The 13,451-nt window shown below is 31.8% G+C and overlaps 1 protein-coding gene across 1 annotated transcript in view; it reads right to left on the bottom strand.

Moving 5' to 3' along the window:
* CIP2A (cellular inhibitor of PP2A) overlaps window positions 1–13,451 on the bottom strand; it is a 47,719-nt gene that overhangs the window by 12,353 nt on the left and 21,915 nt on the right. Inside the window, exons 11-16 of the mRNA XM_003763560.4 lie at window positions 12,386–12,527; window positions 10,817–10,916; window positions 9,231–9,349; window positions 8,485–8,683; window positions 7,406–7,480; window positions 7,160–7,270 (exon numbers count right to left, since the gene is read on the bottom strand). Of these exons, the coding sequence (XP_003763608.1) occupies window positions 7,160–7,270; window positions 7,406–7,480; window positions 8,485–8,683; window positions 9,231–9,349; window positions 10,817–10,916; window positions 12,386–12,527 (746 nt within the window). The remainder of the gene's footprint in view (window positions 1–7,159; window positions 7,271–7,405; window positions 7,481–8,484; window positions 8,684–9,230; window positions 9,350–10,816; window positions 10,917–12,385; window positions 12,528–13,451) is intronic.

Here is a 13,451-nt window from a genome sequence, read left to right on the forward strand (position 1 = left end):
ACTATACTGCTTACAAAACTTACAGGGGAGAGGATAATTAAATAGTTGATCTAAAATTATTTATATTGGTGTTTTATAATTTTCTTAACAGTATATCCATAAGCAAGTTAAAGCAGAAGACCATCAGATAATTATTTGCAAAAATACCTGAATGTTATGATACCTATTGTGTAACACAATAAAAAACTAAGATAATCAGTTTCTATTTGGAAACAGCTACATTTATTTAATAAACTGCACTTTATTTATACCTCATTCATTCTGTACAGATTTAGTCTTCCATTTAACAATTTTGATTCCTAGATTTGGCAATTCAGAATTCCTTCATTAAAAAAGCTACATAAGAATTTCCTAGCATAAAGGTTCTGGGTGTAAGAAAAGGTGGAATATTTTCTAAAAATGGTACTCAAAACTTTTATTTTCCATCACTAATAGGTGTCCATGTCTATTTTTGGTTTTTTGTTGGGCTTTTTTTTTTTTTTTTGGAGGGAGGGATGATGGGCTGAGAGCATAATTCTGCTGACATTTCTCAAAATAAGTACCAACTAAGGACTACAAAAATTGAGGCTCGTCAATTCCAATTGATATGCAGAAAATGATATACAATTCTGACTCACTCAAATTTCTTTTTGCGTAAGTCTGCTTTGCTGGTCTCTCTGACTTTACTTTCTAAAAATACCTTTTGACCGAGAGAGTGAATAGCAAAGACAGTAGTTGGTTTTCACATTTTAAACAAAGCAGAGACTGAACTTAATCTCTAAAACTACACATTGAAAGAAAAAAAAAAATTACTTTACATAAATCTTATACTTAAAGAAGTCATTTCCCACCAAAGCATTCAACATGAATATGACCTGAAATGTCTATATTCAACACGAGGGCCAGACATTTATAAAGTTAAGTTAGCATAATGATAAGAGGAGAAAATAATTTTTCATTTTAAAATTAAAAGTATCTGACACTTTTAAAGTATAGTAGGTATGATTGTTTTTAGATGTGCCAATAATTATTATTCCCAGATTCCAAAAACAAATCAACAAAAACACAACAAAATAAAAACCCTTATGCTTTTGTTTAAGAGGTTCTTAACCTCTGTTGTCTCTTAGATCCCCTTTCAATGACTTTAAATGCATAAATTAATATACACATAAGACTATAAAGAAAATCAATTATATTTAAATATATTTCTCAATTTTTTTTCCACAAAGTTTATGGACTCAGATTGCTACAATTTTATTTCACCGACCTAATATTTTATATAATCTTTTTAGGAGTTGCTTTGCTTGTAAGATGGGTGAAAAAGGAGATTGTTGATAACAAGCAAGATTAATCCAGGCCAGATGAATTTGTATGCCTGATACAAGACTACAAAAATTATCTGAATAGGAAAAATGTCAATCAACAAGTTCTTATTTTTTAAAAGGACAAGTTTTCAAGTTCAGCACAGCTTCAATATTTTTCAATGTTATAAGTTTAATATACCATTAGAGCCAAAGGTGAATCTAAATAAAATAAAGTCTTGATTTTACCAGAAGAAAATAGGGAAGTACATGGTAATTTGTACTTTGTAGAACACCTTTGTTATGAAAACATTAAGAGAGATTTTAAAAACTATGCTATCTGAATTAGGAAATAAAAGCCAATTTCAAATCTCATTCATTAGTGAATCACTTAGTTCAACACTAAAGTAAACAAAAACAAAGTTGAAATATTGTTTTGCAAACAGCAATAGATAAATCAAAAGAGCAATTACAACAAAGATTCATTATACCTACTATAGTACAACACTCTGATTTATCAGGCCAAGTACTATTATAGAGAATTCCAAATATTTTACAATGGCATATTTATTTACATGGAATAAGTTGATTATCAGCTAAAGATAGGAAATATTTTTGCTCTACAAAGTTTATAAGCATTTGTTGTAATATGATTTGCTTCCCATAAAATGGTAAAATTATGAGCAATACTATCTCATTAAAAACAAAGAGAAAAAAGAAGTAGGTTAAAGAAAGTTTGGAAAGAGACTACTTAAAGCCATCTTGAGGGAATTTAAAATGAAAATTGTGACCAAAAAAGGACCGTGATACAATTATGCAAGAAATAATGCAAGAAAGTTGTCCTAAAGTGATAGAACATGAAGGGAAAGTAAAAATAGAAAAAATCCATTGATCATCACCTCAATGAGATCCTTTGTAGAAAACAGGGACGTTATTGCCAAATCTCGAAATCCCCAGATCAAAAAGAACATTTTGCAAAAAACAATTCAAATACACTGAAACTACAATTAGAATTGTACAGGACTTATCAGCAACCACAACAAAAGACCGCAGGTCCTGGAATTATATTTACTGACAAGCAAAAGAATTAGGGCTGCAGTCAAAAATATATCCAGAAAAATTATCTATAACTGAACAAGAAAAAAATGGACAGCCAATGAACTGCAGATTTTCAGGGCTTTCTATCAACCAAATGAATTTAATAGAAAATTAACCATAAGAGCCAATATTAAAGATCAATTTCAAGGAACATAACATGGACAAATTATTTTATGTTTTTACATGGAAATGTATACTATATGGTTAAGAGTGAATCAATAATAGAACAGCTCAAAAAAAAACTGAAGCAGAGTTAAGGTAAAAATAGTAATTAAATCATACAAATGAGAAGCAGAGGAAGACACAGAGGAATTAGAGGGAGAAGGAGAATCCGTAGTTCTGAAACCCTACTCACATCAGAAATGAGTTCAATAGCCAACACCCCACACACTCCACACACTCCACGCACATGCGCGCGCACACACACACACACACCACGAAGGATATAGCACCCTCCAAAATCTATAAAAAAAAATAAGGGATGGACAGATAGGAAAGTAAAGGATAAATGAAGACAAGGGAGGGAATCCATGCTGGGGGGAGGGGGCAGGGGTTAGGGTTAGGGTTAGGGGTGCTATTGCAGGGATAGGAAAGATATATATGCATCTATGTGTGTATGTATGTGAGGTATATATGTATGTATATGTATATATCTACATATGTATATATAAACATACCCTTTCTTAACTATAGTCTGCTTAGAATAAGAGCTGAGAAAGAGATTAAAGGAATAAGAATAGGCAATGAGGAAGCCAAATTATCACTCTTTGCCGATGACATGATGGTATACTTAGAGAACCCCAGAGATTCTGCTAAAAAGTTATTAGAAATAATCCACAACTTTAGCAAAGTTGCTGGTTATAAAATAAACCCACATAAGTCATCAGCATTCTTATATATCACTAACAAAATCCAACAGTCAGAGTTACAAAGAGAAATTCCATTTAAAGTAACTACTGATAATATAAAATATTTAGGAATCTATCTGCCAAGGGAAAATCAGAAACTTTATGAGCAAAATTACAGACCACTTTTCACACAAATTAAGTCTGATCTAACCAATTGGAAAAATATTAAATGCTCTTGGATAGGGCGAGCAAATATAATAAAGATGACAATATTACCTAAACTAATCTATTTATTTAGCGCTATACCAATCAGACTCCCAAAAAACTATTTTAATGACCTAGAAAAAATAACAACAAAGTTCATATGGAAAAACAAAAGGTAGAATTTCAAGGGAATTAATGAAAAAAAAATCAAATGATGGTGGCTTAGCTGTACCAGATCTAAAACTATACTATAGAGCAGCAGTTACCAAAACTATTTGGTATTGGCTAAGGAATAGATTAGTTGATCAGTGGAATAGATTAGGTTCAAGGGATAAAAGCAGTCAAAGGATACCCTGGAGTAAACAATGGCAGGATGTGGACAAAGGTCACAGAGGATAGCTAGGCATGTATATAGGCTGTGATCTAAATCACCTAAATGAATATTCACATTGCTAACATTACAAAGTCATAAGAGTTTTTATTAATGTAGAGTATAAAGAAGCTGAGAATATCTATGAAGAATTTTATAAGCACTTCCAAATTAGATAAACATATCTTTTAACACCCAGTGAGTTCAATAAAAACATTAATCAATCAGCAGAATTTATTAAGTAAGATACTGGAAATAAAACAAAAGAAAAATGAAACACTTCATATTCTAAAAGAGCTTACTTTTTTTTTTTTAGGAAAGATAATGTGCACATATCTAACTGCACACAAATTAAATATGTACCAAATAAATATATTTATTTAAACACAAAGAGGTTATGGGCAGGAGAGCGAAGATACTAGCAGTTTGGAGGACCAGGTCTCTGGAGAGCTGTAGTTTGAGCTGATCTTGGAAAAGAAAGGATTTCCATGAGGCAGAAGTAAAGAGATACTAAATTCCAAGCATGTAAGCCAGCCATTAGTGCCTTCCCAATAAATAGGAGAATTTGGAAGAGTTGGTTTGGCAAAAGACTATCTTGGAAACCATTTAGGGGGTAAGACATGAAAGTAAAAATTTTGTAAAATATAGGGAAGCTCCCTATTTATATATCATGAATGTTTTCTTCAAGAATAAAGTCATAAGGAAATGGACATGAAAATTATCAAATGATATTGTCCTCACTACTTCCCAAAATGAAATTAATCATATAATAACAATGAGGAAATTACTAGTCACGGATCTAGAAATCTGCTCTAAGACAATTGTCTAGGCACAGTCAGGACAACCAATAATTTATTAGAGCCACTATAAAAATTGTACCAAATTAGAAGAATATCCCTATTTTTAATAGTTTAATGTGAATCAACTGGTGCAAGACCAAAAGACTATAAGGAAATACTTCAGTTAGAGAGCTCAATTTTTCCAGTTGGACAAAAACAGCAGCCAAGGACATTTATAATTTAAGATATATAATATAAAACTTGTTTCAAAACGCTTTAACAAAAGAATAGTTAAGTTTTAAGTAGTTGCTACCAACAGGCATGTTGAGAGAATTAGGCCTGTAAGATTAGGAAGACCTGAATTCAAATCTGGTCCGAGTAACCTACTAGCTTGTATGACTCTAGGCAAGTTACTTAACTTCTGTTTGCCTCAGTTTCCTCAATTACAAAAAGGAAATAGTAACAGTCCCCAGGATTACTGTGAGAATCAAATGAGATAATATTCATTAAACACTTAGCATAATGCATAGAACACAGTTGGCTCATAATAAAATGCTTATATCCTTTGTTAAGAGGATATTACCATCAACAGTAAGAGATAGAAATTCCAATTAAAATAATTTCTGACAACATAAAGTACTTGGGAATTTACTGCCAAGAAAAATCCAGAAATTACATAAACACAATTACAAAATTCTTTTCATAATAGTTAGATCTAAGCAAATGGAAAAATATTGTTTATGTGTAGGCCAACTCAATAAAAATGACAATTCTCCATAAATTAATTGACTTATTCAGTGCCATACCAATTAACTACCAAAGAATTTTATAAATCCAGAAAAAATTATAACAAAATTTATTTGGAAGAACAAAAGGTCAAGCATATTAAGAGAAATCAATGAAAAAATGTAATGAAAAACAGTATGATTTCACATTATATTACAAAACAGTAATCATCAAAACAATCTTGTACAAGCTAAGAAATAAAGCAGTGTAGGGCAGTTAAGTGGTGCAGTGAATAGAGCACCAGCCCTGAAATCAGGAGAACCCGAGTTCAAATTTGACCTCAGACACTTAACATTTCCTAGCTGTGTGACCCTATTTCTTGAACATATACTAAAATTATATAAAAATCCACTAATAAACTGAAAAATTTGTTTATTAACCCTGTGATGAATATCAAACATGGCTTAAAAGTGGGAAACGTATGCTCACTGAAAATGCTGCTATGGTCATGGAAGGCATCCAGTAGGGTCGAAATATAAAAGGGAATCCATTTGGATGAAGTCCTCCAGATGTTCTTTATTACTGATGGACAATATATTGATTAATTACATCAAATTCCACAACACCGCAGAGCCTTTTAAATGAAATATATCCTCATTCAAAAGAATACGACAATTATCTACACAGAAAAAAAAAATCAACTGAAAAAAAGAATGCTTTTTGTTCAGGATTACTATATGGCTTGGCCAGATAATCCATAGAACTGGTCAGCCAGAATTTTTCTCTAAAACAGATACTGAATATGAATAAAAATTTGAGCTGCAAGTTTTAAAATAGTACAATCTTCAAGGAATAATTTTAGGTCAATCCAAAGTCAATAGAGAAGTTCATGAATTGAAGTGTTGCATAGATGTATGATTAGAAAAGATAATAGGGAAATCATGAGACAATAAGAAAGGAAAACCAAACAACAGTCTTCTGCTCCAAAGTTATCCAAACTATTTCAGAAGACACAGAAGGCCTGAATAATATTGAATAATATTGAAGGGGAAGACATAGACAAAAGTCACAAAAGATGGGAAAGTATAGATGAATTGCATTTGCAGAAAGAATACTCACATTGATGAGATAACAGAATCACTAAGTACTCAAACCTTCTTTCCCTACAGGATTCTACTAACTTCAATTCTAGCCCACTTCATCCAGTCTATCTTCCTGACACCTAACATAACACACCATGAGAACATTATCAGCATAAGATAAATATTACTGACTGTTTTAGATCTCCATTCTGTCATTCCCCACCCCTTGTTATCTTAATTCAATGAAAAGATTTGCTTAGAGTCAACAAGGTAAAAAACTCTGGGGATACAGAGACAGACATTTCTCTTAGACTATGTGCTTAGCAAACAGTTTTCATTTTCTATTACAGATAAAAGCATAAATACTGAACAAAAATGATTATTTGTTTTCCCTAAGCAACTGACTGATATATTAACAGGACATTGTAAATATATTTTTCTACAAAATTCCATAATGGAATTCATCAAAACCTGAAAAGGAAAGTACTGTTAACTTTAGGTCAAACTACAGTATATCAAAATATCAAAATGGCATCTCATAAAATCAGTAAATCTCTTAGATGCTTTAAAAAGAATGACTCCAAATTACTTACATACGATTTTTATTTGTTTGAATATTCTATGACTTCCATGGTTTATTCAAAGAGTTCATGCACATAAGTTTTATTTCTATCTTTAAACAATTGCCATACACTTAAGAAAACAAAATTTCTGTTTAACCTTATTGTTCTCATATCAACATCAGATTGACAGACATCTACAAAATACTCACTTCTGATTCAGCTTGGGTTCTTTGACAACGGTACTGAGCAATCAATCTGTCAGCCTGTGCAAGGGCTAAGGCTTTTGCTTCCAAAAGATCCTGTAACCTACTTTCCTTGGACTATGAAAGATAAAAACAGGTATGAATAGTATTTATTTGTAAAGAAGAGTAGCTGTACAAAAATAAAATGCTGTCCTTATTCAAGATAAAAGTACTCAAAAAAAAGATAAAAGTATTCAAGATATAAGTACTCACTGCCAATGTAGACAATTTCATTTCATAAACATCCATTATGTCAGATATTCTCACATCAGGCATTCGATCCTTCATCTATATAAACATTAACATAAAAAAACCCCCAAGAAACATCATTTAAACTTAGTTGTAAATGTAACACAAAATAATGTAGAATAAGTCAACCAGTTGTTGTTTTTATGTGGGGATCACAACTAGTAGATACCCACTACCCTGACTGCTACAAGAGACTACTTTGTATGAAATCAATAACTTTTATTATATTGTTATGAGCCAGAACTTGAAACAAGGTGATAACTCAAGGGAGATGTTAGAATCCTAGTGTTAACTCAATGGAATAGATACAATGCTTATTGGTTCACACATTACAGCAAATCCTTACAAAGTGATAAGTCAATTGCCCAATTTAGCATGGTACTTAGCAAATTCTCTAACTCACAAATGTATTTAAGTACTCACTGGAGTTCTCAAGTATGGGAGATTCACAAAGTTAACTTTGTAACTTTTTGAATTCACACCTTCCTTAATCCCTCTCTCAGAGGAGGAGTCAACCTTTAACAGATCATATATAAGAAGCTGACAGACTCGGTCAGAAGTTAGTTCGGAAGATTGACAGAGAGGGAAGCACTCTGGGAGATACAAAAGCCCACAAGCCCACTCTCCAAGGCAGTCAGATTCATTCCAACTTTCACCTTTGTGCTGGCCGGAGATATTTAGAAGAATAGAAGCCAAAGCTGGCAGTGGCAAAAGATTAGTGGCAAGAGCTCTTGGAACCAAGCAGAGAGATAGGCCACCAAGAAAACTAACCAGGCTATTTTGGAGGAAGCAATAAAAGAGCTGAACTTTTAACACCTGGCTGTATTTGGAGTGATTATTACTCTGAACCGAAATTATGGCTGCCTCCAGAAAAACTCCCCAAGAAACCTGTTCAGAGAGAACCATTATATTTTAGAGAAGAGAACACCACATTATATATACTTAGTATAGATTTTTAACAACAAATTCTGGCAACAGAGATTTCAAAATGAAGTTATTCTATTTTTAACACACAATAATTAGGCATGAATGATACCATTCACCTCCATTCCTGTCTGAAGTTTCTGTATTAGCTCTTGAATGTTTAAACCAGGGATGCTATCATTTGAAAGATGAGAAGCTGAGCCCTTTAGAGATGATGAAAGCGCTGGAGTTACTGACTGCACATGGATTCTTTTGTACATATGCTCTCCTCCTTCCTGGTGTCTATATGCATTGTTTGCTGCAATACTTTCACCAAGGCTAAATGGAAAACAAATAAATGTAAAAAAATAAGTCAAAAAGCAGGATAATTTAATCATATACACGCAGGAAATAGTCCAGACTATTTGCTAGTTCTTGTATAAGTTCACATACATTTTCTTTCTATTGGTGAGCTAAAGTTGACTTATATTAACAATATCTTTGCTAACAAAAGCAAATTAATAATGTTTAAAATTCAGAATGAGTCTATCTGCTTAAGAAATCAAACTGCTTTCCAAAAGTCACTTTTTCAACCACTCTGTAACTACTTACATATAAATACAAATTATAATTTTATCTTTACTAAAAGAGATCCATCCAGACTTTTATGTAAGCACTAATTAACTATTTAAAGGTCTTAAAAATCATAAAAACTTCAAGATTTCCCTCTACATATTTTTAAATTGATTAATTTTCGCCTTGATCATTCTAGATTAATGAAGTATTACATTATTTCCCTTATATATTTATGTAATTTTATTTATTATATATAAGAAATTATTAAAGAATTTTTTGTTGGTAATACAAATAATCATAATTTATTTACACAATTGCAGGGAAGTCTGGTAATGGTGCAGCTTCCAGTAAAAGTCCAAGTCCACATTGTACTTGTTCCCTGTTCTCTGATGTCAAGGCAAAAGCTAAAGGAGTAACCAAACGTTGATCCTAAACAAAATTAAAAGGCACAGGATAAAAGTCAAAGTTAATCTGGAGGAAAGGAAACATACTCCCCTGAAAAGGAAAAAGAGATGGAAAGAGAGAAAGGAGGGAGAGGGAGAGAGAATTGAATGATGACACAAGACTTTAAAGGAGGGCCATGAAATATTTTTAAAACTCTGATTTTCAAGTTGTATATTATTCTTTTACTTTCACACTAGGGAACTTTGAACAAATATACCAATATACCTCAATAAATTCCTAGCTCCTCAAGTTCCTTACTTCCTATGATCAAATCCTCAGTCCCACCTCAACTAAACAAAGATGGGTATCTTCCACAAATGCATAATTTCCATGTTCATTAACTCTAATTCCTTTATCTAATCACAATCTTATTGTTTTTCTAGTTCTCCCTCAGCCTTGCACAATCCTAAAAGCTATTCTTTGTCCTCATTTTTACTTCTAATCCTTCTAACCCTCACTTTGACCCCAACCATAGCTACATCTCTTTCCTTCTTCCTGACCCCCGGTGAACTAGTTCAATTCTGTACTGTCCTCTTCAATCTTGAGTTCACTATCCCCTTATTTAAGATCTTTTTAAATTCATGCCTTTGCTCTTGCTCACACACTCTGGAAATAAAGTTCAACAAAATCACAAGCTGAATGGGTCCAACACAAATTTATGTTATATAATCTCAATTGAACTCTCACTGTGACATAACAATCCTTTCCCAACTCTCTAAATGATACACTATTCTACTCAAACAGTGGGTTTTCCAAATCTTTTCATTCCTCCTCAAATCTATCCTACTCAACCCATTCCTCCTTCCCCCCTAGACCAATTTTCAGATAAGAACCCTCTCTCATGCTTCACTATTTCACTGAAAAAACAGGCTGTTTGCTGAAAAGCTCCTCATTTTCTCATCCATCTCTAAGATGCCTTCTGACATTTTCTCCATCTTCACCCCTATTTCACATGAAGAGGTAATCCATCTCCTTGATAAAGCAAAACCTTTTACAAGTGATTGCATCCCATTCTATTTTCTTCACTCTCTCTTACTTTCATATCTCCCAACTGTCTGCTAGAGATCTTAAATTGAATGTTTCATACATCTTAAATTCAAGATGTCCAAAAACTCATGATTTTCCACCAAAATCTTTAAACTTTCCCTAAAGTTCCTCTAGTACTCTGAAGAGTAGAACAATTCTCCCAGTCATCCAAATTCACAATTTAGATGTCACCTTTAGTTCCATTCTTACTCCCCACATCAACTTGCTGGCAAATTGTCATTTTTCACCTTTATAACATCTCTCACATATGCACCCTTATCTCTAACACTGTTGTCACCCTAGCACGGCAGACCCTCATTGCTTCACACCTAGACATAAGTATATAAAAGAGAAATGAAAAAATTGTGGAGCACTTATTCAATTAGGATCAAATGCTTGTATGTGAACTTTAAAAATAAAACTTACCTGAAGGATTTTGTAGAAAGTGACTTCCATACCAGGAATCAACTCTTTAAGTCTATTCATAAGATCAAGTGTTTTCAAAATGACATCTGCAGCAAGTTTACTTCAAAAAATGGCAAAGTATATATAAATTAGAGTATTTACAGTTGCAATAAGTTTGTTTTCTCATACTATGTCTCTAAAGAACCTGATAAATCATACTTATTTCCTCTTAAACCACTGAAAAGTTGAGGGTCATCACTAATATGAGGTATCAATATTTATAAAATTGAAATCTTTACAAATCACAATTCAAATAGTAATAGCAGTAAAAGTTTGTTTAAAAATCTTTTTCTTTCCTGCCCTTTTATCCCAAATATACTCCAACTTCCAAGACCAAAGTCAGTAATATTGTCAATGTGATTCAATATCAACAGGATAGAAACGGTTGGAAATGATCTGTCAATACAAAGTCTTTCAACAAGTATTCTACTTTCTATTTCACTCTGTATTACACTGTTTGTACTTAGAAGATACAAAAGACAGTTTATCAACATTGATAAACACCTGTTGAAAAATTTTGTATTGCACTACAATGAATCTATACTATTTCTAAAACTATTTTAAGAACACTTTACTATCAAATTGGTATATAAATGCTAAATGAAAATCCCAAATTCCAGCCAAAGTTTATTTCTTGATGTTCCAATGCAAGAAAGGTACACCTTAGTTGTAGCATAGAATTGTTATTGGTGATGAATTTTCTTACAATAAGATTCCATTTTTTTGCACTGACAAAATATAAAAGAAGTTTCAGAGAAAAAAGAAAAAGTTGCCAAAGTCTCCCAAATTTTAACACATTTCTACACCAAATTCTTGGAGCCAAGAATTATATAGTAGACATATTAGTAATAATCCTCTAATCAAAGTCAAAATCACCCTTGCTAGCTCCAAACTGATGTTTTATGCTTTTCCTTTCTATTTCAAAATTCATGTTATATAATATCTCAAAATTGTACAGTCGGAATTTTGGAAAGATATGCTTTAAGAATCACAAAACTTTTAATAAAAAGCTTTTACTGTTTTCAATGATCTTGTCTTGATTCAAGGATACGGGGGGAGGAGGAGAAGACGACAAAATCAACATTTACACTCTCAATTCATAAGAATTATTCACATTTGAACAAAAGAAGATAATTCAAAATATTTTCAAAAGTATAACTTAATTATGAAAACATTATTTTTGATAATGCAGGTGTACTTTCATTTGTTTGTATTTATGTAAACAAATATACATACATCTGATAGGCTCATCTAAACAAAGTTATTATGCCCAATTTTTTCAGCAATTGTTAATTGAAACTACCATTTTATTTTCATACTCTCTATCCCTTCTTTTCCCCCCTCCCATTATAGAAGGATTTAATGACAAATATTAATTTTTTAAATTAAAAAGTAAATTTAATTTGAAAGTTTCTTGATAGGTTTTCTGTTACTTTTTGAAATATTTATTAGATCTTTAGAAAACATGTCTAAATTTAGCTTAGATTTTTTTCCTACGTGTATAATTCCTAAAATATTTAGTATACTTACCAAAGTTCAGAATCTGCTACCTTCGTACCAAACTCAATGTCAATCTTGCTACATGAAAACTGCTGTTCTATTAAAGTTGTACATCTAAGGGTAGTCAATAGTTTAGCAACATGTATTTTTAATGTATCATCTCCACACAAAGGTAGATTTAGTTAAGGAACAATAAATCATGACAGAGAATTTTAAAATTTCTTTTAATAATAGCTTATTACTAATTTATTACCTTATTAACAAAGCTATTAAGGATGACAGAAAGGTAGTGTTAATAAATATATTTATCTTAGCTATGATACAAGATGTCCTAATTTTTTTTTTTAAACATTTTGTTTATCTTGCCAGGCTCTTCTACTTGTTTATTAAGTCATATTTCTGAGTCATGATAAATAATTAACCCATATCAAATCTGAGTATATTAAATAGGAACACAGAATAAAACCATATGTCCCAACAATTTAGAAAAAAGTACTAGAAACTAACAAGAGAAAAGTGTTCAACGAATAAGACAAATGAGGAAAGCAAGTTGTTCTAAAAGGATGAGGTCAGGTTGGATAAAAGTTGGGTAGGAAATGTTAAATGAACTGAAGAAGGAAATGGCAAACCAGTCTTTATCTTTATTCCAAATTGGGTCAAGGAGAATTAGATATAACTGAAACAATTCAACAACAAAAAGATGAAGATTCAGTAAACATATTCATATAAGATGCCCTCACTACAAGAGACCTGAGGAAACTAAAACTTATCTGTAGGAATAGTAAATTCACATCTTTCATCTCTCACTTTAGTATGCTCATTGAGTGGAACAAAACTACCTGCACTATTCTAAAATATTTTTTTTCTTCTCTTTTTCTGTCAAGTAGATAGAATGTAAATTAAATGTATAGATGATATGACTCCACTGCAAAAAAATTTAATCAGAGACAGAAATCACAATTGGGGAAAAAGGAAAAGCTTCAGGTAGGAGGAAGCAAGTTGAATTCAGCTTTAAAGAAGTTATAGATTTATTAAACCTTATGTACCTATTAAACATGCACATGCTAAGCACAGCTTACTTGTTTTCTCATGTATC

Source organism: Sarcophilus harrisii, chromosome 3 (genome assembly GCF_902635505.1).
Source record: "Sarcophilus harrisii chromosome 3, mSarHar1.11, whole genome shotgun sequence".
In the NCBI taxonomy this organism is placed as follows: domain Eukaryota; kingdom Metazoa; phylum Chordata; class Mammalia; order Dasyuromorphia; family Dasyuridae; genus Sarcophilus; species Sarcophilus harrisii.